This window comes from Lepidochelys olivacea, assembly GCF_965140295.1.
Source record: "Lepidochelys olivacea isolate rLepOli2 genome assembly, chromosome: 3".
NCBI classification, from domain to species: domain Eukaryota; kingdom Metazoa; phylum Chordata; order Testudines; family Cheloniidae; genus Lepidochelys; species Lepidochelys olivacea.
The window spans coordinates 60,339,522-60,365,626 of record NC_140413.1 but is presented as its reverse complement, the minus strand read 5'-3'; the positions used below and the strand labels follow the sequence as shown (position 1 = coordinate 60,365,626).

The 26,105-nt window shown below is 42.4% G+C and overlaps 2 protein-coding genes across 5 annotated transcripts in view; one reads left to right on the top strand and one right to left on the bottom strand.

Annotated features, from left to right (window-relative positions):
- Positions 1–26,105, bottom strand: part of SENP6 (SUMO specific peptidase 6) — a 166,265-nt gene that overhangs the window by 2,715 nt on the left and 137,445 nt on the right. For all 4 annotated transcript variants that reach the window (XM_084624521.1, XM_084624523.1, XM_084624524.1 and 1 more), the window contains 5 exons: positions 18,897–19,336; positions 14,243–14,346; positions 6,060–6,148; positions 2,673–2,741; positions 2,427–2,577 (listed from right to left, as the gene is read on the bottom strand). In XM_084624521.1, the coding sequence (XP_084480647.1) occupies positions 2,427–2,577; positions 2,673–2,741; positions 6,060–6,148; positions 14,243–14,346; positions 18,897–19,336 (853 nt within the window). The remainder of the gene's footprint in view (positions 1–2,426; positions 2,578–2,672; positions 2,742–6,059; positions 6,149–14,242; positions 14,347–18,896; positions 19,337–26,105) is intronic.
- LOC311518600 (uncharacterized protein) lies at positions 6,704–24,109 on the top strand. Its single transcript, XM_084624525.1, has 3 exons — positions 6,704–9,040; positions 18,049–18,106; positions 20,812–24,109. The coding sequence occupies exons 1-3, from the start codon at positions 8,901–8,903 to the stop codon at positions 20,992–20,994; spliced, it is 381 nt and encodes a 126-aa protein (XP_084480651.1). The 5' UTR covers positions 6,704–8,900; the 3' UTR covers positions 20,995–24,109.

The following is a 26,105-nucleotide window of genomic DNA, read 5'->3' as shown; positions in this document are numbered from 1 at the left end:
ACCATTAAATGTTTTCCCACATGATCTGTAAGATGATTGATACTGGTTACTAAATGCTTACATTTTACAGAAATTTTAGAAAGTAGAAATGACAAAACTATTTATAAATCTAAAACAGTGCCTTCCATCCAAAAAGATCTCAAACCACTTTACAGATAATTTGATATAGGAATCACTCCACCCACCAATAAAAAGATACATTCCTTCCTCCTTCCCCTCCCAGCATCAGAGAATTGACTTCTATTTTTGTTTTATACTCCCCTCTAAATTCAAATAAATCATGAAGTAACCTGACATACACTACTGTTAATTCAGTCACACTGCTTTGGTTAAACACAAAAGTTGCACAAATAGTCTATTTAGAGTGCAAAATCTTTTGGACACACAGACCTTGCTTTCACGTTAGTATTGTAAAAACAATACTAATAATTTAGAACAAAAAGAAAACCACCTGACCGTTTTTACGGAAAATTTTGGTAGCCTGAATGTAATAACCCAAATTAGGATTTGATCATGACATTTGGGAATACCCCTACTCATATACGTGTCTTTAATGACCACAATTAGTCAGGGTCTTCAATTTTACATTTCATCTGAAAGGCAGTGCTTTAAATAGCACAGCATTCCTTACCACCGGGCTGGGCACTGCTTTAAACAGATCAGAGAAAAGGATATTTCCCTATTTAATCACCAGCATCACTCTTTTCTCATTGGAGATGTATCATCCACACATTTTACTGTGCTGGCTGATTATGTTTTAAGAGATCTGACCAAATTACAACAATTACTATAAAACACTTATACACTACTTCAGGTTTCCATGGCACATTCTAGAAGTCACAAATATATAAATCTTGAAATCCCTTTCACCAACAGAAGTTGGTCCAATAAAAGATATTACCTCACCCACCTTGTGTATCTAATATCGTGGGACTGACATAGCTACAGCTACACTGCATCTGATAACTGAAGCATTTTACCTTTAGTTAGAAGATTAACGTATGGTCAGATGTAATTACTTTTTATCATGATAAGAGAGGGACATCTCATATGTTTCCCAATTATAGTATCTGTCGGTCAAAGCAGTTTTACTTTCAAAACATGAGTAGAGATGTTTTTAAATATGAATAGAGATATATTTGAAATAAATCCATGTCTAAGGAAAAAAGTACATGAATTAACATTCTGTAGCTGCTTCCCGTCCTCTACTTCTTTTTCTTCACTTGTTTTAGTAACAGTTGTGGCCCCTGCTTTACCTTAAACACCTCTTCTTTTTTAAAAATAATTTCTGCAATTTGCCTGGTAGCTGAAACAATTATTGGGATTTCTCTGTAATTTTCAAATATATTAGTAACCAAAACTGACTGGATTATTTATCAACTCAAAAATATTCGATGACTATGCATCAAGATTAAGAGCCAAATTCTCCCGCATCTGTTATTTCCTGCCGTATAATGTGGCTCACAGGGGATATGCCAGAGGCAAGGAGCATCCCTGACTGACAATTTCTTTAATCGTGTTGCCAGACCAGATAGGGAGAAAGAGTCAGTCTATAGTAACTTAGGAACTATTCTGCAGGTGAGTGGGCTAAAACTTATTACAGAACTTGGTTGCCTCCTAACTCCTTCACCATATGAAGAATTGGAACCTCTAGGACCTCGTGACTGCAGATTCATGCAAAGAGGGAATGTACCATGAAGGCAGTTCTTGTCTGCCATGTTCCCCAGTTTAGTTCACAGGGAAGTGTGCATGAGGCTCTAATTTGAAGGTAAAAGTAATAAAATATATAAGAAACTTAAAAGAGAAGCCTATCAATTAAAGTCAAATTCTGGTCCTATGGAAATCATGGGAGTTGTACAGTTTTATTTCAGTGTAACACGGATTTGGTTCTTATCTGGTAACAATTCAGTAATTTAACTGCATATCCAGGTAGCTGAGCTTCTTGAATTCTAGTGTAGTGAGAAATCCAATGAGAGAAGTTTACAGTTACTGAGTATATTCAGAACCCTATTTCCTGTATTATTGGAAGAAAAAAAAATCTCAAGAATTAGATTAGCTGCCAAAATGTTAATAGAAGAGTCTTCTGTGTTTAAAGCAGAACTGATTACAAGGCTCACTTAAACCTACATTGCTGAATGCATAATTTAAAAAATATGTAGCGTGTGCAGCAACGGAAAACATTTTTCTTAATGTTTTCCTCCGAAACATCCATATCTTCTAAACTGTATGTTGTGACACTTCTTCTGTGTGATCATTAAATGTGAGAACTATTGTCTTTTCCAGAATGGATTTGTTTCACCTTGCAAACTTATTTTACAACACCTATAAATCCTGTTGCACTGGAATCTTCCCATTCTTTAAACTAGGTTTTATTTGACAAATGCAGGATACAAAATAAATACCATGACAGAAGCAAGTAAACTTACCTCAAAAAAGCTCTCCACATATTGCAGTACGTACACTCCACAATCACTAAAGTTGTTCTGTTGTGGCACTTTTGGATTGGAGCCTTTCATGACATCTTTAGAGAAACTTCTTTTACTACCTTTCCTCACTTCCCATTCCACTTCCAAATATCTGTGACAAAAGGTGTACAGAAATCAAAACTTGTTTTTTTTCTTATGGAATGTTAAAACTTTTGAAAAAAAAGAAATTATATGTTTATAACTTACTCCCTTAGTATTTTCACAACATTTGACCGGGAAGGGCCTCTCAGGGAGTCCATAAGCAGAATGCAGGGTCTATGAATGAGAAAAAGTTTTTTTTTTACTCCTGCAAGTACTGAGTATTTTACAACAATTAGAAAAGCACAAAAAGTTATATTACTTTGAAGTCAGTATAAGTGCAAAAGAAGTTATCTCTAGATTTAACATTTCACTAAGTCCAGAAAGCTTCAGTGGCTATTTAAAAGTGTCAATTTTAAAGAATCACATTGTGTCTGAAAATTATTTACTCATTAGATAGGTCTACACTGCAAAGAGAAACCTGTGGCGATGGGTCTCCGAGCTTGGGTCAACTGACACAGGCTCGCAGGTCTTGAGCTGTGGGGCTAGAAATAGCAGTGTAGATGTTACTCTCAGGCTGGAGCCCAGGCTCCGAGACTCTTCCCCCTTGCTAGGTTTCATAGCCAACCCAACCCAAGCAGGAATATCTACACTGCTATTTCTAGCCTGAGTAAATTGATCCAGGCTCTGAGACTCAGTGCCATGGGTTTTTCTTTGCAGTGTAGACATACCCATTGTTACACGTAAAACAGATACTCTCACTGAAAGATTAGAGAAAACTTACTCTATTCTTCCAGTGTGTAACTCTGGGCATTTGACAAAACTGTGTGTATGGTGAGTACCACTGATCTTCTTGTACAGCCATTTAAGTGCTGTGCCAGATCTTAAGCATGTACTTAACTTTAATTATGTGACTAATCCCATTGAAATTAATGGCACTACTTGCATCCTGGAAATGAAGCATGTGCTTAAGCACTTAGCTGGATTAGGCCTTAATCTAATATATCTGTTAGACATTTGGTGGTGGCAGCAATAAAGTCCAAGGGAAAAAGGAAAATAGTTTGTACCCTGGGGAAGTTTTAACCTAAGCTGGAAAAATAAGCTTAGGAGGTTTTCATGCAGGTCTCCACGTCTGTACCCTAGAGTTCAGAGTGGGGAAGGAACCTTGACAGAGGACATTTAAAATAAAATGCAGTTGTAAATTCCCGAGATTCCATCTCTTATACTATTGAATTTTTTTTTTAAATTGGACTAGATTTCAAGTTGACAATGTCCCTTTACGAAAACAGCAAACAAAACAATAACGAAGAAAATGTAGAGTATATGTTGCAGATAACTGCAACAGAAATACAGTTAATGATTTAATATACACATTTATATATAGTCAGTATCAAAATGACAATGTCCTCTTTTTTTTTTATAAGTAATATAATCAAATATTTCAGAAACTCGTTTACTGCTTTAAGTTGTAGGTCAGTAAAATAGCATAACAAATGTCTGTACTTAAAAAAAAACACATTTCCCATATTTGGGGAAAAAAACAAACTACCTCTTCAACTCACTCAGTTAACTTAATACAGAAAAAGTTTTGCATGAGCATTTCGTTTCAAGGACTTTCCAACCGCTGGCAGTAAAAGTTGAAGCAAAAGAAAAAGTAATTAAAAAAAAAAACAGACAAAATACCTTTTGAAAAAGTTAGATTGTGCTAATATGTTTTACTGGTTCATATACTTATCACTGCTAACAGTGGAGACAACTTGTCCTTGTATGCATGTCCCCAAAGGAACAGCCTACTCCCAATAACAGAAAACAAAATGCACTGTTCAGATACTGCAAAAATTGTTTTGTACTATCTTATACTTTTATAGATGATGCTACTGCAAGTAACTACTTTTCAAAGTAGACTGGAAATATTTAACCATGTTTATAGTAAAAATAAATATGTTTGCCTAGTAATTGTACAAATTTTTGAATTGCACAGCCTTTAAACTTTGAAACAAAGTAAATTACTTACACAAGCAATGGGTTTTTTAATATTAAAATGTTGTTTCAGGAAAGAGGTGCATTTTAAATTAATGAAGAAATGAAACCCCAAAAATGATTTTTGTTGGTATTAAACTAAGATTTTGACACAACACTTTGAGGATCTTGTTAGTAAGAGGGACCTTATGGTTATGTGTGAAGATACTAAAGAGTTTATGGCTTTTATTTCCATTTCTACAGACAGACTAGAATTCAGAGTGCTAAAGGTAATCCATGGCACATTAAGCCTTTTTATTTTGGGTGGGAGCAGTGCTAAAGGGGGCGATCACCATCTGCATGGGGCATTTAATTTCAAACCGTAACTTGAAGCCATTGCACCTCCAGCTGTGATATTCTTAGATCTCACAAGTTAGGTTTATTTCTGCTGTTATAAATACGGCATAAAATATAATGAATTATGGATGATACACATGCATTAAGCCATTATGTATTTGTTACTGTAAGCTTTATATTATAATATACTTGCATTTTTTTCCTTCTTGTAGTATATAATATAACGCAAAGGAAAAACAGGATTAAAAGGTAAAGAAAGAATAGAAGGGAATCCGTGAAGGCATCAGTGCTAACTGAAAAGTATTTATGACTTTAGAAGTCTACATTTTTATCACTTAACATTTGAACTACTAAAGCTAGTGATAGGCAATAAATTTGCTTTTACATAGCTTTCTGGTTCTTGGAATCCAGTTCTCATGTTTGCAACAGAAAGAACTGTTTTAACTAAAAGCAATTACAGAAGTAACAGATTTTCTGTTACGACTGTTCTGGACAAAGCAAAGGAAATATGCCTAACAGGTAAGTCAGGAAAGAGGTGCAAGAAAGAGGACAACTGTGATATTGTGATATTTTTGGCAAGAAATTGAGACTGTATACATATTTTAGTTTTATATTATTTAATATCTGCCCCATTCTCCCCTGCTAATTTGAGATGCCCACAGCTAAGGCCTTAATTCAACATCTATTTAGGCACATGTTGAATTGTAAGCAATTTCCTATGTATTTTGCTAAATAGGGATGGCACTTAAGTACATGCTTAAGTAGTTTGCTGAATTGGAACCTAAATACTAAATCACTAAGAACAGCAGTTTTATTAGAATAAAAATATCTTCAGATGCTTGTAAAAGCAAGTCTTTCTAGCTTAGCAAACCAAAGGGGAATATCTATTTATTTTCAAAAAGAAAAAGAGTACTTGTGGCACCTTAGAGAATAACAAATTTATTTGAGCATGCTCAAATAAATTTGTTAGTCTCTAAGGTGTCACAAGTACTCCTTTTCTTTTTGCAGCTACAGATTAACCCGGATGCTACTCTGAAACCTATTTATTTTCAGTGCATAGGGAGTTCCACACAAAATCCTAGAACTAGATTATACTGCAAAATATAGAAACCTCAAAAAATAGGAACAGTATGTTAGCAGCATCTTATGAAGGTTGAGTGACACCCTCTTAGTGCTGTCATTCTGTTTTACATTTTATTATTTTGAAGTTCGTTCTAATCAATGTATCTTTATACTTACTGTATGCAGATATTAGGCTTCAGATGCCACTGTCCCAACTCTGAATTACAGTTATCATCTACAAGGCCTCCATCATCGCTGCTGTCTTCCTACAAAAACAAAATATTTGTGGGAGTTTATAGGCTGACTGCTTTTTAAATGGAATGCAAATAAAAATTACACTTATTTACAGTATTTACTTAAGACAAGGAACTCAAGTTTAGCACAGTTTGCTCCCACAAATTAACAGTAAATTTTGCACCATCCAACTTTCAGCTAACATTACTTCTTGTCAGTTTCCTATTGAGGAGACTCAGCAAACCTACCAGGATTGGGAACTGATACTCAACACAACAAGCTAAAATACTCAGGTTGGGATATTTCAAGTAGCCTAAGCTGAATTTCCATGGAAGTGACATTCATACTGTTTATATATGCAAAGATAAAAAGACTACCAGAAAAAGATAGTTACCTTTTCCGTAACTGGTGTTCTTTGAGATGTGTTGCTCATGTCTATTCCACAGTAGGTGTGAGTGCTCGCCATGTGCACCGGTGCTGGAAGTTTTTCCCTAGCAGTACCCATAGTAGGAGCATCGCTGAGCCCCCTGGAGTGGCGCCTCCATGGCGTGGTATAAGGGGAGCTGCACGCTCCCCCCACCCTTGGTTCCTTCTTGCCGGACAACTCCAACAGAGGGGAAGGAGGGCGGGATATGGAATAGACATGAGCAACACATCTCGAAGAACACCAGTTACGGAAAAAGGTAACTGTCTTTTCTTCTTTGAGTAATTGCTCACGTGTATTCCACAGTAGGTGATTCCAAGCTATATCTGTTGGAGGTGGGTAGGAGTTCAACATTCCCAGGACGGAGTACAGCCCTATCGAACCCAGCGTCATCCCTGGTTTGGGATACAATCGCATAGTGCGAGGTGAACGTGTGAACAGAGGACCAGGCAGTGGCCTTACGGATGTCCTGAATTGGGATGCGGGCCACGAAGGCAGCTGACAAGGCCTGTGCCCGCGTCAAGTGTGCCTTCACGATCGGTGGCGGGGGAACTCCTGCCAGATCATAACAGGTGCAGATGCACGAGATGATCCAGCGAGAGAGGCGCTGGGTGGAGATCGACCGCCCCTTCATGCGCTCAGCCGAAGCAACAAACAGTTGTGAAGAATTCCTGAACGGCTTAGTCCGTTCCAGGTAGAAAGCCAGCGCCCTATGCACACTGAGCGTGTGGAGGTGGTGTTCCTCATTGGACGCGTGAGGCTTGGGGCAGAGGACAGGCAGGAAGATGATCTGACCCATGTGAAAGGCGGAGACCACCTTAGAGAGGAACGCAGGGTGTGGACCAAGCTGGACCTTATCCTTGTGAAAAACCGTGTACGGGGGTCCAGAGGTCAGACCCCTGAGCTCCGATACCCACCTGGCCGACGTGATGGCAACCAGGAAGGCCACATTCCATGAAAGATGAGACCAGGAGCACTTGGCCAGAGGTTCGAAGGGGGGTCCCGTGAGATGGGACAACACCAAGTTCAAATCCCACTGTGGGACAGGGGGCCTAGAATATAGGAAAAGACGGTCCAATCCCTTGAGGAACCGTCAGGTCAAAGTATGGGAGAACACCGTACGACATTGCACCAGCGGATGGAAGGCCGATATGGCTGCCAGGTGCACCCTGACTGAGGAGGGGGCCCGGGCCTGGGTCCCAAGGTGGAGGAGGTAATCCAGGATAAAAGATTAATTGGGGTGGCTGTTGGGGAAACACCCCACTCAACAGCCCACCTGGAGAACCTGGACCACTTTGCCAAGTAGGCTCGGCTTGTGGATGGCTGCCGACTTTCCACAAGGACGCGTTGGACCCCTTCTGAACACACCCGCTCCTCCCCGCCTAGCCATTGAGCAGCCACGGTGTGAGGTGGAGAGCCTCTAAATTGGGGTGGAGGAGATGGCCTCAGTTCTGGGAGAGCAAGTCCCGGCGGAGAGGCAACAGCCGCGGTGGGGCCACAACTAGGCTCACGAGGGTCCCGTACCAATGCTGCTGGGGCCAAGCTGGGGCGATTAAAGCTGTGCCTTGTCTAACTACACCTTTTCTAGGACCTTGCTGATGAGCGGTAAGTGGGGGAAGGTCTGGTGAGTCACCTCTGAGTGGAGAGACCACTCGTGAGGGGAGGAGAAATCCCTGCTCAAATGATCGGCCCACGTGTTGCGGGCTCCCGGCAGGTGGAAGGCCCTCAGGGAGATGATGTGGGCTATACAGAAGTCCCACAGCCTGAAGGCTTCTTGGCAGAGGGCCAAGGACCAGGTCCCGCCTTGCCTGTTGATGTAAAATATTGAGGCCATGTTGTCCATGAAGACCCTGATTATCTTGCCCTTTAAGTGTGAGCGGAAAGCCACACACGCCAGGAGTACCGCCCTGAGCTCCCTGACGTTTATGTGGAGGGACAACTTCGTGGTCGACCACAGCCCTTGGGTCTGAACTGTCCCCATATGGGCCGCCCAACCCAGGTCTGACGCAACCTAGGTCCGGTGATGGGGCCAAGTCCTGGAAGGGGACCCCGTGGAGCATGTTGCTCAGGGAGGACCACCACTGTAGGGAGGCAATCACCAGGTCGGGCATGGTGAGGACTTTGTCCATACTGTCCTGGGCCTGGAAGAACTGTTAGGCCAACCAAAGTTGGAAGGGCCTCATCCGGAGTCTGGCGTGGCGTACTATGTACGTGCATGCCGACATGTGACCCAGGAGCTGTAGGCACGCCCTGGTCGTTGTCATGGGGAATTTCAAGATTGAGGCGATTAGCCCTTTTAGGGTCTCGAACCTGCCCAGCGGGAGGGAGGCCATGGCCGTCAAGGCATCAGGAGCGCCCCGATGAACTCTATGTGCTGGACTGGAACTAATGTTGACTTGGCCTTGTTTACCAACAGACCCAGGTTGGCACAAGTGGACAGAAGGAGCACCAAGTGGTCCTGCATCTGCAACCAGGAGCTGCCCTTGACCAGCCAGTCCAGGTAGGGGAAGATCTGGACCTCCCAGCACCTGAGGTAGGCCGCCACCACCAACATACACTTCGTGAACACCCTGGGGGCAGTGGATAGGCCAAATGGGAGGACCGTGAACTGACGGTGTTCTGCCCCACTAGGAACCGGAGGAAGCGCCTGTGCCCCTCGAATATATGAATATGGAAATACGTGTCCTGCAGGTCCAGGGCCGCATATCAATCTCCAGGGTCTAGGAAGGGTATGATAGAGGCCAGGGAGATCATGTGGAACTTGAGCTTGACCGTGAACTGGTTCAGGTCCCGCAGATCTAGGATAGGCCTGAGACCCCCTTTCGCCTTGGGGATAAGGAAATAATGGGAGTAAGCCCCCTTGCCCTTGAACTCCCCAGGCATAATTTCCACAGCTCCCAGACTGAGGAGCTGGCCCACCTCCTGCTCCAACAGGTCCACATGTGATGGGTCCCCAAGACCAGTGAGGGATGAGGACGGTTGGGCAGGGGCGAGACAAACTGTAGCATGTAGCCCCGAGAGATGGTGTTGAGGACCCATTGGTCCAAGGTTAGTCGCAACCATTCCAAGAGAAAAAGCACACAAGTGATTGCGGAAGGGAAGCTTTATTGACGGGGGAGTCCCCTCGGGAGTTGCCCAGCTACCCCCGGCACCCCATCAAAAACGTCTTTTTCCCCAACTGCTTGCCCTTAGAGGACCCAGGTTGTGGGGCAGGACACGACTGCTGTTGAGGGCGCTCCTTCCGGTCCTTAGACCTGTTACAGGCGGGCTCATATCTAGACTGAGAAGCCTGGGTAGGGGCCTGCTATGGCTTGAACTTGGCTTTGGCCAGCGGTACATAAAGGCCGTGGGTTTGCAAGATCGTGCGGGAATCCTTCATGCCATGCAGCCTGGCATCCGTTTGTTCTGCGGGACGTTTGTTATGCATCTGTTTGTTATGCAGGATCTCCCGTTCTCATCAAACGGGAGATCCTGCATAATTGACTAGGACTCCGTGGATAGCCCGGACAGCAGGAGCCATGATGCCCTCCGCATGAATATTGCCAAGGCCATGGATCGAGCAGCCACGTCCACCACACCCAATGCTGCCTGTAGGGCAGCTTTGGCGGCAGCCGCACCCTCCTCCAGCAGCGCCTTGAACTCTTTCTTGTCTCACTCCGGGAGGGAGACCTCGAATTTTGGCAGTGAGCCCCACAACTTAAATTCGTATCTGCTCAGGAGAGCTTGGTGGTTAGCCACCTGCAGCTGGAAGCTGGAAGATGAATACAACTTCCTACCGAAAGAGTCCAGTCTCCTTGAATATTTATTTTTGGGCGTGGGAGCTGGTTGGCCCTGTATCTCTCCGTGGTTGACAGATTCGACCACCAGGGAGTTGGGTGCCGGGGCGGGGAATAAAGGTATTCATGCCCTTGGGTGGGTACAAAATATTTGTGCTCTGCCTTCTTTGAAATGGGGGCCAGGGAAGCCAGCGTTTGCCACATGGTGTTCGAAATGTTTGCTACCCCCTCATGGAGGGGCAAAGCCACCCCGCCCGGCACCGGGGAGGACAGGACATTAAAAAGGGAGTCTGAGGGCCCCTCCATCTCCTCTGCTTGGAGGTTAAGGCTCAATGCTACCCTTCTCAGGAGCTCCTGGTGTGCTCTGAAGTCCTCCTGCGGGGCAGAGGGGATGCAACTGTGTCATCCGGAGCGGGAGACAAGGCTGGCACAGAGCTCTGAGTGTCTGCCGGCACCGGAGGGTCCACCCCTTAGTCGGACTCCGGGTGCGGCGCCGAGGATGTATGTCCCACTCATTTAGCTCCTGGGGGCCAAGACAGCGAGGCTGATGGCACCTCTGAAGCTCCGGTTACTGAGCGAGCCCCCACCTGGGGCTGCGTCAGAGGCCACGGTGCCCACTGGTACCACTGCCCTTGCCATGGGGCCCCGTGCCACTGCCCCTGCTGCGGCACCGGCTGGTTGGCTTGACTAGGCTGACCAAAGGAGGAGCGGCTGCGAGCAGAGGTTGGGCTGATAAGTGACCTGGCACTATTGTGGGAGGAACGGCGGTGCCTGGAGTGACAGCGTCCACAGGACCGCGACCCCGATGCAGAGGAGAAGTACTGCTCATAGCTGCTGCTCCACGATCTGCTCCAACACACGGACCTTCAACAGTGCAGTGCCAGCAATCTACGCCTCAAGCTGCAGGGGCAGTGTCTTGGCATGGAGCAAGAGCAGGAGTCTGACCGGAAGCGGCAACAGCGCCCATGTCATGACCGATTGCAGTAGCCCCAACGACTCGGTGACCGTCTGCAATGCCTTTCTTGGTCATGTCGGTAATTGCTTCGCAGTATGGAACGGTGCTGGGAGCCCTGTTCAGACGGCACCCAATCAGACAGTCTAGCAGGTGTCGACGGGATACAGTCCTCGTGCATTGCTGAACGATCGCTGGGCGGAGAGCGGGGTCGGTCTCCTGTCTGAGACCTGCGCCGAGCTGGGGGCGATTGTGGGGAGCCCAGCGACAGTTTGCCTCTGGAGTGGGAGCCTGACACCGGCAGCACCCCTGGTACCGGCATGGTCATGACATCTGCAAGGCCTCCGGCGTCGAAGGCATCTGGACATCCGAAGAGGCCTGACCCGACGTGGCCAGGCTACTCCTCTCAACATGAGTTAGAGGCCTAGGGGCTGGAGAGGAATGAGGGCTGCCTGACATGGGTCTAGCCTCTGCCCCTACTTTCTCTCGATGCCGCTGCGACGTTGGGCCTTTCCTCGACTTCTTGTGTCCCGTAGATGGGGAGTGGTACCAGCTAGTGGAAGGCACTGAAGGGTCGCCACATATCGAAGTCGCGGTGCCAGGAGCCAAATCGGTGTGGTGCGCCAGGGTCCGCGCTGACTCCATGAGAATGGACCGGAGTCTAATGTCTCTTTCCCTTTTTTGTTCGGGGTTTAAAAGATCTACAAATCTTACAGCGGTCGCTGATGTGAGTCTCACCCAAATAGCATAGGCAATCCGCGTGCGGGTCACTTCTTGGCATAGAACGCCTGCAAGTGTCGCACAACTTGAAGCCTGGGGCATGTCCCGGCCAGGGTACTCTAGCTAACTGAACTGACTGAAAGAACTGACTAACAACAGTACTAGCACTAAGCGAACTGAAAAGTTCTGGGGACGAGCTACAGCTAAGTTGGAGCAGTGTAGTTCCAATGCACCTTCACTGGTGCAAGAAGGAACTGAGGGTGGAGGGAGCACGCAGCTCCCCTTATACCGCACCATGGAGGCGCCACTCCAGGGGGCGCAGCGGTGCTCCCCCTATGGGTACTGCTAGGGGAAAAACTTCTGGCACCGGTGCATGTGGCAAGCACACACACCTACTGTGGAATGCACGTGAACAATCACTCGAAGAAGAACTTGCTCTTCAGGTTCATATTTTATTCACTTATATCACTCTTCTGAGCAATCTTCAGTGCAAAGGTTTTGCCTTTATAGGAGAAGACAAAACTTTTATAGATGAGAATTCTGTCAGTGTTTACGTGTATTTAATAATGCAACATTACACATGGATCTTCTTGCGTTTTGAAGAGAAACTCCTTGACTAGCACCGAGGACCATTTTTGTTACAGGAAAGAAGACGGCTTTTCAAAAAATAAAACAAAGAAGTATAGCAAAATTGTTTGAAAATCTTTTGGACAGAATTAGCCAACTCATAATGCAATGTGTTGCCAGGTTGAGGGAGAGTTTAGATGGTTGTTCTCTGGCATCAGTGTCATGCACATTTCGCCTATTTCTGTGCCTTCTTAAAGGTTTCTACTGCAGTCAGCCTCTATATATTTTAGCTCAACTTACCTGTTTCTATTCTAGTTCTGGCAAATTCTGATAGATGGGAATAATAACTTCAAATCCAGGCTGAATCCTGAGCTGCTGCTACAACAAGATTCAACATATCCCCTTCTCCTCCCAAAATGCAAGGACCAAGGCAGAGGCTGCCTATACCATTCTCCTGACTGCCACCCTCCACCAGCCCCAACTCAGACTCTCTGCCCATCCCTCTGACGGACTCTCAATCTGCTCCCAGCAAAGGTTCCCTTTTCATCGAGGATTTAGGGAGTGCAAGAGAAAAGACAATAAGGAGTCCGTTTGGGGGAAGGCTTAAAGCAGACCTCGGCACAGTCATGAGTTGGGAAAGATGAGTTTAGTCTATCTGCAACAGCCGTTTAGGTTTCAGCCCAGATATGAGGTTTTGACCACACACAAAAACACCCCACAAATGCAAACCTTGAGAAAGATTATTCAGTATGCTGGACTCAGTAGGAAGAATACTGCTTAAGAAAACTTCAATCCCAAGGTATGATGTACTCTTGAGTCTCTTTTTTGGAGAGGGAGATAAATGGTAGAACAGAAGACTCCTATCACTTATGTGAAAGGATTTGAGGGTCTCTGATCCTTTGATTTCAGATGTGAAGACCTGCACCGGTACTGATTCAATTCTGATGGCCTCTTAAGGGAGGATAACTTTTTGTATACCTTCTGGAAGGACAATACAGCCTTCAAAAGCCTGGAAGAATGTCCTCCCTCCCAGGACCTCAAAACAATGGCCTAAAATGGGTTTGTAAAGGACATTTTCCCACTATTTAAGACCCTACATTTTTTAAATCCCAATGTTTTCTTCTGATCCTCTGGTTTGGGAGTGGAGAGTGAAAGACAACAAACCTAGACAAAACCCCCTTTTTAAAATTAATATTAAAAAAGAAAAAAGAAAAAGAAAAAGGCTAACATCTACCTACGAAGTCGGTCTATTGCCAAGGAATGGCATTTAAAGAACAGAGAGTGGATGGTTCCAGGACCTGCTATGAAGACAGAAGCAGAGGAACTGAGGGAAAGTAATAGTCACTGCTCTCTAAACCTCAGCTAAATCATTACAGTCCATGATCAATAAGCAATAGTGCACGAAGCATAGTGCATGATCTGTACAGCAGATTCTTACTGAGCCAATTTTGTGAAAGAGTGTATCATTAATCTTCTAGCAGTTAAGATGCAAGTATAATTCTAATACTGAGCAACAAATGTTCTAGGTTCTAACCTTACAAATGTCAAATCTAGGTTTCACACAATACGTAATTTACTATCTGCATACTGCTTTTAAAAACACTATTCACACATACAATCTGATTTTTGTTCTTCAGAAGGGGAACAATATTACACATTACCTAAACAACGTTGTTAAATTCTTTACCTGGTTATCTTGATCTTCAGAAAAATCTATAAGCTCATCTTCATTTAGTTTACTGCCATCAGTGGAGTCTTCACTATAGTTCAGCCTGATTTTGTGCAAGCCATCTGTATTAAACACAGATAGCCAGACATTTAAAAATCAAATACAACATCATTTTTATAACCTCATAATGGACTAAGTGAAGTGTTCCTCACAAATAGCATTTCAGAAAGTGTTTTGATTCAAAATCTTTAGACCTAGACCAAAACAATAACTAGTGAAACTAAGCTACATGTGTTTATGTCACTAGCAAAACTCTGCTTTGCAAATTACTTCCTTAAAGCTTTACGTTTCCAAAGGAACTTTACAAAACACTAGTCTCAGAGTCCTTGTGAAGTAGGTAAATAAATATACCAGTGTTACAGATGAGAAAGCAGAGACATGATGTGACTTGGTGCATGATCACAGCATTACAGCTCAGTTCTTCTCCATGAAACCTTTGCCTAATGTACTCAATGTTTTCCCACACAAACAAGTTACCCTTTCTGTGCTTTACTTCCTGCATCTATCAAAACAAAACTAGTAATATTTTGTACTTAAAGTCCTTTTTTTTTGGTAGGATTCAAAGCACTTGCCAAAGGTGAGTTAAAACATTACTGGTCTTATTTTACACATGATTTAACTAAGGCATAGTTTTAAAGTAATTTGCCTAGAGAGAGTACAGGTCAGGACTCACTCCCTTAACCTAAATGGGTATTTTAAAGATGAAAGCAGGAACAGGAAGTGGGGCTTTACTTTTACAGAACCTGTTTTTTCCCCCAAAATGTTGGTATGACTGAGTTGGAGCAATTCAGAAACCTATGTTTTTTCACTATGCTATAGCTGCCAGCCCCATGCATTCCAATAGCATGGGACAGGCCCACAAATAAATGAGATCTGTTTTACAATCTCATACTTTGTATACACACACACACACACACGTTAAATATATATGAGTTTTTATTTGTCTGCTTATTTCTGAGCCTTTGGAGTACACTTGTTTCATGTTTTCAGACTTCTCAGTACGATAAAGGACTAGAAACTTTCATTTTAAAAAAAGGAAGCTGATACTTGATATTTTTCTTAAAGCCACACCTGGTGAAAATAAGATTGAATAAGACTATAACAAGACTGGTGATAAACTGGAGCTGGAAACACAGCTATGCATTTAAAAAGAGGTTCACCTACACCCAATATCTAGGGGTTTAACTTAATAGTTTAAAATGTGACTTTTCTATGGCATAGGTACCTGGGGAGCAAGGAGGAAAAGGATATTAGAACATACAGTAGAACCTCAGAGTTACAAACACCTCAGGAATGGAGGTTGTTCATAACTCTGAACAAAACATTATGGTTGTTCTTCCAAAAGTTTACAACTGAACATTGACTTAATATAGCTTTCAAACATTACTATGCAGAAGAAAAATGCTTTCCCTTTATTTATTTTTTTAGTCGTTTAACACAGTAATGTAATTTTTTTTGGGGGGGGGGGGTCTCTGCTGCTGCCTGGTTGTGTACTTCCAGTTCCAAATGACCTGTGTGGTTGACTGGTCAGTTCGTAACTCTGGTGTTTGTAACTCTGAGGTTCTACTGAAATTCCATCATCTTATGAGTCATTAAAGCAACTGGGCAAAGCACGTAACGAAAGTTATGGATGTCAAATTTGAATTGTAAAGGATTAGCAACTGTGAGCCACCTCATAAATCACAACTAACAAAATTTGTGGAAAAATTGCATTTTCTTCTCCCTCCCATAACTCAGACACTTGACAATACATATTTTGTTCAAACCTTTTTTGAAAAGTTTCACTTTGAGGCAGACATCAAGAATGGAAAATTTCAGGCACAAAGGCTAAAATTAGGGAAATTATTAGCATATGAAGATGGGGTCGTTCTAGAAATTATTCTGTATTCTTAACTTTAGCAGCCACTACATTCACCAGCCATTATAATTTTACCACTAGTACAGCATTTTGAAATATTATTCCCTTTGAATAAGGTTGACAGTGCAGATATTTTGCATAAGCAAGCTAAAAACTTGAGGTAAAAAACAAAAAGCCAACACATGTCCAAATTCAAGTTTTGAGAACATGGGAACAATTTTCAAAAGCACCTACCAGACTTAGGGCCCTTAAGTCCCATATTCAAAAGCGTCTTAGTCACTTAGAAGTCTAAATTGAACTTTAAGAAATAATTCACAGGCATCAAATATGTAATAATACATTTTGACACATTTCCTTCTTCCTCCTCTTCCCTTTCCACTATGATGCTGACTGAAGAGCTGAGGGAGTCTCTTGCTTGGAACAGAAAGGAAACGAAAAAAAACAGAGAAAAGCTGCACAACTGCGGCAACTGTTCTCTGAAGTTTTATACAATCAAATTTTAATGAAACTTCGAAGTTTCATACATACTTATATTTATAGAATAACAGAATTTATATTCCATAGAAAAATTAAATCTCCTCTTAAACTCCCTCATTAACATAATTAAGACTGCATACAAAGATCAAAACTAACATGATCCCTGTACTACCTCACTAGACATCCCTCACAATTCAAATGCATTCCCATTTAGGACTACCATTTTTGGAAACTAACTGAAGGTTCTGAGATGTTCTTAACCAAGACAATTTACGTCATTTTTAAAGTAATATTTCATGATAGTATTAACAGCTTTACTAAAATAAATTGCATTATGTTTACTGCATTATCACCATCCACTAATTCTGTAATATTATCAGAAAGACCAAGTGCCGTACTCTGCAAAGATTTATGCAGGTGCTGAACTTGCCCACTGAGTAATCCAACTGAAGTCAATGGGACTAATCAAAACGTAAGTCTTTGAGGCACTTGAGCCAAAGTCTCTCCAGAAAGATTTCTGGTTCAACAGTGCCCGGCCCCGTGCACTTAATCAGTTCCCTGCCACTGCAGGAGTCTCAGATACTGGTGCACCTCGGTCCCTCCTGTTTTCTGTCCATGGCACACAATAGTTCAGTCTCTTGAGGATTGTAATACTTTGCTTTAATTCTGGTTGTTGGATTTAGTACATTTAGCGTGCTGGATCAGTGTCCTGTGATAAACCGGATTTAGACTATATGATCTGGCAGCCCCTCCTGACCTTAATCTCTGACTATGAGAAGAAAGAACACAAGGACCACTCTTCCCACTCATGTGCCTTTACCTGATACAATGGCAGCTCTTGAACTCCCCTTAGTGCAGTGGTTCTCAAACTATTGTACTGGTGATCCCTTTCACATAGCAAGCCTCTAAGTGCAGCCCCCCTTATAGATTAGAAACACTTGTTTATATATTTAACACCATTATAAATGCTGGAGGCAAAGCCGGGTTTGGGGTGGAGGCTGACAGCTCATGACCCCCCACGTAACCACCTCACAACCCCCTCAGGGGTCCCAACCCCCAGTTTGAGAACCCCTACCTTAGTGAAAGTGCTCTTCCAGACTAGGACCACTGCTGGAAGCAGCCTCCACAGAAAAGCTGGCCACTGGAGCTTGCCCTATGCAGAGGGACAGCACACTAAGGGCACCCTCTAAGGGTGGCACGGTGACTACATGACAATTGTTTTCATTTCTGTTTCTTTTCAAATGTAGGATCTCACATACGTTACATCACTATATTTAAAAGAACGTTAAAGGTTGCAAAATCCAGCATGCAAAAGTTAGGAAACACCAGACATAGGGCTGCCTGTGCAATTTTAATGTGGCCCCCTTGTGGCATATGTATGATGATACAATTTTTAAATTCCATGGTCACAAACTGTTTTTTTCCACAGGACCGCTGCCTCGCTCAGTGCACGGAATGGGATGAATGATGTTCAGCAAATTATTCAGGTTTGTGTAACAAATTAGGTTGTTGATATTTAACCCTCATTTGTAGCAGAAGTTGGTAGATGTGCAGTGAATGAAGCCAGGGACTACAGGAAAAGAAAGGATGTAATGTTTTATCCCTGGCTTTACCATAGATTCTTAAGTAATGCTAGACAAGTCAGTAACCTCCAAATATTCACAGGGAACCACTAGTTATAGGTTCCTCATTTTCTGGGTGCCCAACCTGAGCCATGGTACTCTCAACTGCAACTAAATTCCATGGGAGCTGCAGCTGCTCAGTACCTCTAAAAAAAATAAAGTCAGACTAGAGGTGTCAAGTTGGTCAGCCAATCACTGTGGTACCCAAAACTTTGTGAACACTTTTGAAAATGCTGGCTCTCATCTTTCTGTCTGTGCCCATCTGTGAAATGGCATAAAACCACCTAACTTACAGGGATGTGGTAAAGATAAATACATCATCTTTGTGAAGCATTCACACAACAGTGTTAAGTAACACAGAAAGCTCATGAGGAAATTAATCTCTTATCATGCATGGATTAGATGATGTGTGGTAAGGCAGGTATGGGGAGAGGCCCATATATTGATAGATGGAGGATACAAAAATTAAATAGCCTCATTTCCTGAGTTGTCCATCTTGTGCGCTGAATGCAGAAAAAAGTATGTGAAACTGTATAATACATACGTACAAGAGAGAAGAACCAAGATTCCACAGCTGAGATACCTGTCTTCTGATAATAGGAACGCTGAATCTTTCATCCTAAAGCACATCGAAATAGATTTTAAATGTACATACCCATAGGTTGTACAGCAGTTGTGTATTCACTCTGCATGCCATTCTCATCTGCAGTCCTATGATCAAGTTTATGACATGCAGATTCCATGGTCCTAGGTTCTTCTGAATCACTGTCTATTTGATTTACTTTTCTAATTCCACTTTTTCCCCTACAAGGGCTTCTTCTACAATATAGCGACTCACTGTCTTCCATTTCCCTGTTTGTGTCAGTTAAAGCTACATGAAGTTTTTTGTTCAGTGTCCTTTTTACTGTAGACTTGGAAGGAGAGCTTTGTGAAGATGAATCCAACTCATTTGGCAAAGGAGATGGAGTGCTGCTCTCTCTCTCTGAAGAGGATGCTTTTATTTGCATTGGTGCACTTTCATGGTAGTGGGGATTTGGTTCATATCTGGGTTTTTCTAAACCAGGAAAACAGATGACAGCTAAAAACCAGTGAGCACTGCAAAAGAAAAATGAATTAGTAAGTTTATATTGATTTAATGTTTAAAGTTATCAGAAATAAAGTGGCAAAAATTGTAGTTAGCAATGACTATTGGGAATGGGAGTTGGTTTGTTTTTCCACTTTCCTGAACAGATTTGCTTTAAGCATCCATAACATTCTCCGAAGGCAGAATTAGTCCATGTACTTAGCTAGCCACCACCAAAGTCATTAATGGGATAGGTTTAGTTAAACAGGGGCACTGTCTGCATATTTCTTTCATTCATTGTTTATGACTTCTTTTCCTCCTCTGAAGCTTAAATATAGACGTTTCCTCCTCCAGTGTCTTTTGTTAACTGAAGAGCTGATGTTTTACAGCTGCATCTCATTTCCCCCCCCCCCGGAGATTCAGTGCTTGCAGCCCAGCCTGCATGTTCAGTCAATCAGTCTTGACTGTTGCTGGCACGACCAGCCCACCATCTCCAGCTCCCTACACCCTCCAATTATAAGTATGACCCCACACACCTCTCCCAATACCATGTAGCCTCTGGTGGAGGAAAAAACAGAGGAGGGAGAAGTGGGGACAATGCTGCCACCATCAGAGTGTGTGACGCCACAGGACAAGAGAGTTTACACTTCTTCCACACCAGTGTCAAAAAAAATAAAAGTAAAAATGAAAAACTGGGGGAAACCCCAGTTTCTTCCACAGCAGATGTTTAATCCCTTTGCCATTACAGGTTTCACTGAGAGCCTGCACCTCCACACAATCACACATGGAGTGACAGCCAATTAGAGATTGGGGGGGCGGGGTGAGGGGGCTGATCTGATTGAGCTCTCCTGGAGCTATTGTAACACAAACAAAACAAAGCCAAACAGTGCTTTATACAGATGCAGCAATAACTAAAGAGTTTTAGCTAGTGGCTTTCTCTAAGAAAAAAACTGACTTTGGGTAAAATTTTCAAAAGCTCTTAGACTCCCAGGGCACTTAAGGGCCATTTTTAAAAGTGACTTGGGCACTCAGAAAGCCAAAATATCATTGAAAGTCAATGGCACTTAGGCTCCTAATTTTGTTTTAGAAAATCACACTTATGTCCTTTTGCATTTTATCCATTTCTTATTCCTTCCAGCACTTACTAGATGCACAACCATAAGCTTATTAGTTGCAGATACTATGCCAAATTCCAGTATTGCTTTGTCAAGTATGGGTTGTGTATTGTTAACTGTATACTTTATCACCAATTCTCTAAACAGACTGATTGTTTACTAGCATCTGAATGCAAGTAACATCAGTTTCAAATTTTGATTTCTAGGCTGTCTCCATACTGGAGAGTTGAAACACTGGCAGCTGAACCAGTACGATTGTACTGGTGTAAATGGCATCGGAGTAGTTGTGTCTAAACTGTCCATCCTGTTCTGAGGTCAATTCTGCCCTGTGTCCACACACTTCTCTACCCAGCCATTGCAGTTCAACTGTCTTCTGTATACTTATCCCACAGTTCCTGGAAAAACTCCCGAAAACAGTGGCTTGTGGGAGATTTCAAAAAGGCTTCCTGGAAGCAGATGGTCCAACTTCAGCAACTCCATCAGAAACTCAGCAATTGAGAAGACATATCCTCAAAATGAAGGCCAGGGCAAATAATTATAGTTTGCTCTTTTTGGCTGAAACTCCTCAAAAGTGAATCATCTCAGGCTGCTTAGCAGAGGTCTTATATGTTGGCAGTACAACTGACAAGTAACGTCAAAGATGATCAGCAATTATTGGAATTTATACTATGATTGTGAAAGATTCTCTAGATGTTTCTTGGTCCTTGGAGTAATTGTTCCTCAAGATGGAGCTAACCAGGTGGAGCAGTAAGTTTGGTCCCTGACAGAATGATGATACAGAGTTGTCTGAGACCTGGTATGAACAGCAGTGACATCGCAAGAGACCAAAAACTTTTGTGCCTTTATGGGGAGCAAGTCCTTACAAATGTGGTATCAGACCACCAGAAAGAGCTCTGCTGACCACAGAAAAATCAGTGTGATTACCCCAGGCATCAGTTTGATTTGGCAAGTTTACAGTGCATGCTGTTGCAATGGATCTCTACACTGCAATTTATCAACTAGCAAATATGTCTGCGATCATCGAGAGATTTGAGTAACTGGTTCACCTGAATTGTGCTGCAGTTACAGAAGAAAAAGAAGTGTCCATTCTGTGCCCACTCCATCAAGACCAGGAGTGCATTAAAGGAAAAAGGTTGGGTGATGATCTTACTAGATCATCATAGTTGGTTCCTAGATGTTCAAAGGAGTTGCCAGGCAATATGCATCATGTAAGAATTTTTAAACACTTTGCACTTTTTAGGAACACACTGAAGCACACTTCCCTTCCTACATCACTGAAATTAACTGGATTTCTATCCCAACAGTGATTTTCAGTGACCCTCCATACCCACTCCTTACCTGGGTCACAAAGACATACCCCAATGCAGACAGAAGTTAGTTCAACTACACATCCAGCAGGTGCAGGATGGTTTATATAAGCATGTATATGACCTCCATTACCAGAACGCCTGAAGCTGTCTCAAACAATTTTACCCCAATTTTACCCCAATTTTTCTTACCCTGTAGGTAAGAAATTATTATAATACTCAGTTCACAAATGGAAAATGGAGACAAAAGAGATTAAATGGCTGCTTAAGGTCATATAAAAAGTCTGTGGCTGAGCTGGGACCCAGATCTCCTGAGTCCCAGTTCAGTGCTTTCATTACAAGGCCATCCTTGTGCACTTGGAAGACTCAACACAAAATGGCAGCATCTAACATGCAATCACAATACAATTAGCAATATGAGTATTTTAATATCTTCTTGATGTATTCTGCACATCCGCGAATGCCAGGTGGAAGTGCTTAACAGACTATACAGTAAGGAGGCCATAAGGCATCCAGCACTTAACAAACATAGTTGGGGAGCACAACCTGAAGTGGAGGCTTAACATGTTGTTTGAAATAGGTATGCAAATCAGATCAGAGATGCTTTGGGCTCATATTTTGCCAATACCTGGGAGGATGTAGGGGACTGAACATGCTGGAACCTGAAAGACAGAAATAACTGGTTGGAAAATCGTTCCCAGACAGTAGTTACCAGTGGTTCAGACTCCTACTGGAAGGGCATAACAAGTGGGGTCCCACAGGGATCAGTTCTGGGTCCGGTTCTGTTCAATATCATCATCAATGATTTAGATAATGGCATAGAGAGTACACTTACAAAGTTTGCAGATGGTATCAAGCTGGGAGGGGTTGCAAGTGCTTTGGAAGATAGGATTAAAATTCAAAATGGTCTAGACAAACTGGAGAAATGGTCTGAAGTAAATAGGATGAAATTCAATCAGGACAAATGCAAAGTACTTCACTTAGGAAGGAACAATCAGTTGCACACATACAAAATGGGAAATGACTGCCTAGGAAGCAGTACTGCAGAAAGGGATCTGGTGGTCATAGTGCATCACAAGCAAAATATGAGTCAACAGTGTAACACTGCTGCAAAAAACAAACAAAAAAAACAACCACCATCATTCTGGGATGTATTAGCAGGAGTGTTGTAAGCAAGACACGAGATGAAATTCTTCCACTCTACTCCGTGCTGATTAGGTCTCAACTGGAGTACTATGTCCAGTTCTGGGCACCACATTTCAGGAAAGATGTGGACTAATTGGAGAAAGTCCAGAGAAGAGCAACAAAAATTATTAAAGGTCTAGAAAACATGACCTATGAGGGATGATTGAAAAAAACTGGGTTTGTTTAGTCTGGAGAAGAGAAGACTGAGAGGGGACATAACAGTTTTCAAGTACATAAAAAGGTTGTTACAAGGAGGAAGGAAAAAAATTGTTCTCCTTAACCACTGAGGACAGGACAAGAAGCAATGGGCTTAAATTGAAACAAGGGCGGTTTAGGTTGGACATTAAGAAAAACGTCTTGTCAGCGTGGTTAAGCACTGGAATAAATTGCCTAGGGAGGTGGTGGAATCTCCGTAATTGAGGATTTTTAAGAGCAGGTTGGACAAACACCTGTTAGGGATGGTCTAGATAATATTTAGTCCTGCCTTGAGTGCAGGGGACTGGTCTAGATCACCTCCCGAGGTCCCTTCCAGTTCTATGATTCTAACCGTTGGTATTTGCGGCTATTAAATATTTTTTTCTTTTGTTAATGGTGAATTTTATCTTATTATAGTAAATATGCTTTTATTCATCAGTTTTTTAAATGTAGGAGTCTGTATAAGGGAGGCTAGGGAGTAGTGAAATGGTGATGTATAGAAGGTAAATTGAAGTATGGTGGATAGATCAACTTAACACAGAAATAAAAGGCACAAATCAAATTTATTAAGCCCACAACGGCAAAAATAAGCCACTGAAAATACAAAAAGCAACAATGAAATATTTCCAGACTGCAGAGACAAGAAAGTCATGTGCTGGGGATTCCCATTCTCTTTGTCTTGATTGCCTGCACAAGTGGAGTGCTATGAGAACAGACGGAAGGGAACATACAAGTTTAGGTGGCAGCCCAACAAAAGCTGCTACTCTCCTGTACCATGGTATTGTCCTGAGGATGTGGTACATATTTAACAAGTGCAGAGGACTACTGTTGGGATAAGACTGCTTGCTGTCTTTGCACCTGCAAGTATTCTTTCAAGAACTCCTCATGTATCTCTTGCTCCTGCAGCTTCATTCCTCTACCATGATGTACATTTATTCATTGATATTCTGTTCTCTTGGTTAAATCTGTTGTCTTAAAAATAAAAAATAAAATGTTGGTATGTGGTTCCTCAAACTCGGTAAGAGTGGTGCTTAAAAGAACCAAACCAAAACCAACAAACATGAAGGAAGATCTCATTTTCACTTTCCTTCCCCAGAAGATGGTCAAGCACTCGACTACTTGCGTTCCTGGATTCCTGGTTCCTTTTCTGCTCTGTGATGCTCTTGCGGCAAAAGTAGTCACTGAAGTGAGAAGGAGAGGTTTAATATGCATTAGGTCATTAATGGCACAGTCTGTCTTGGGATTTGAAATGATAGGGACATAAACGAACATTAACAACATTTATAATATGGCTCACTGGGAAGAGGTGTTGGATTACTGGGACCAATGTACATGGGTGTGTGGTGGTGCCAGGGAAGTCGTTTGATAGGGGTGTGGTATATTTCAAAAGGGACTAAAGAAACATTTATTGCAGGCATCTTAACATAATCTTTATAGTTAAGTCTCCAGCAAACAAAACAAAAACAAACAAGGGGGGCAGAGGGATAAATTCATACTTGAATTATTCTCATGGATTATAATTTAAGGACATGCTCCAAAATTAGACACACATAAGAAGGCTCCATAGCATCATCTTCTGGTCTGATTGGTAAACACAATAGTCTGAATTGGCAAAAATTTGCAGATTTCAAAATTTTTTAGTTAAAAATAAATTCTCTACTTTAGGTTACTGCTTGGCCTTGTCTACACAGAAAAATTGTGCTGCTTTAATAATTCTGGTATAGTTAAAAAGCAGTACAACTCCCCCTGGGCGGATGCAGTTAAAGCAGGGTAGTTTATTACCCTTCCTGTATGGGAATAAACTATACTTGTATGAGTGCTTTTATACTAGTCTAACTGCATCTACATTAGGAGTTATAGTAGTATAACTAAATCAGTTAAAAAAAAGAAAAATCACACCTGCAACTGACCGTTATAGCAGTACAAAAACTGTATATTGACTGTTCTTAATGAATAGCAGTGAGGACAATGGAAGAGGAGAAAAGATCTACAATTCCATGGCCCTTGACTGTGGCTGTTAGCAAACTGCTCTAATTGTGTGCAAACAATGAGCTTGTGCCCAAATGTTGATATGAATTAAACAAAAAGCAGAACAAAATGCATTTGCAACTAGGTAGCCAACTGAACAGATACCTGAGCCTGGCATATCAAACAACAGATATAATGCAAGTACATGCTAGGGCTAAGATGCCCTAGCTTGTTGCAATGAAGTTCTTCTTTTACATTTTCTGTATTTCAGTGTTTGACTTTTAAAATTAGTGGACTACAATTTTGCATATGGACATGTAGCATGACTTAGGCTAGCCACGGTTAGTTCCCAGAAACGTTGGCTTTACTTGAAACAGCCCATGCAGCCTCAAGTGGAAGGTTAGAGAGAGCTGCCTACTTGCTGGAATCTAGTGGAGCAAAGCTGGATGAATGGGGAAGGCATAAGGACCTGCTGCTGTGCAGGCAGAGAGGATACTTGCAGAGACTGGAGGGCATGATAGGAGTGACTTCTACTTTCATTTGAGACTGTATCTGTCAGTTTCATAATTATGGCAATGATCTTATGAACCCAGAAGTCTGTTCCCCCATTCAGGAGCCTGCAAAACTAGCCCTGATCAGCAGAAATAAAAAACAAACAAAAAGTTAATATACCTTATACAGAAGTCCCCTCATCTCCAGAGTCCTCTTCCACCTGAACCATCTTCACTAGCAACTCCAGAAATTCTTAATAGGTCCTGTGATCCCAGCCTGGTTTCCAGCACCTCTTGGTTTTCAAATATCTCTTGCCTTGGACTCAACCATCCTAATGGTGTCCTCCATTCGCATCCTTACAAGCCTTATACTGGGTGTCTAGATGCTGTCCGATAGTACCTCCTTCTCCACAGATGGAAAAGGCCCAATGACAGGGACTGGTTCAATGAAAGACATTTTCATGTCTGCCCCAAAGTGGATGTTACCTTGGCTCATATTGGATTGGACCATCAACATTTTTGTTTTTTCCTTTCTCTGTT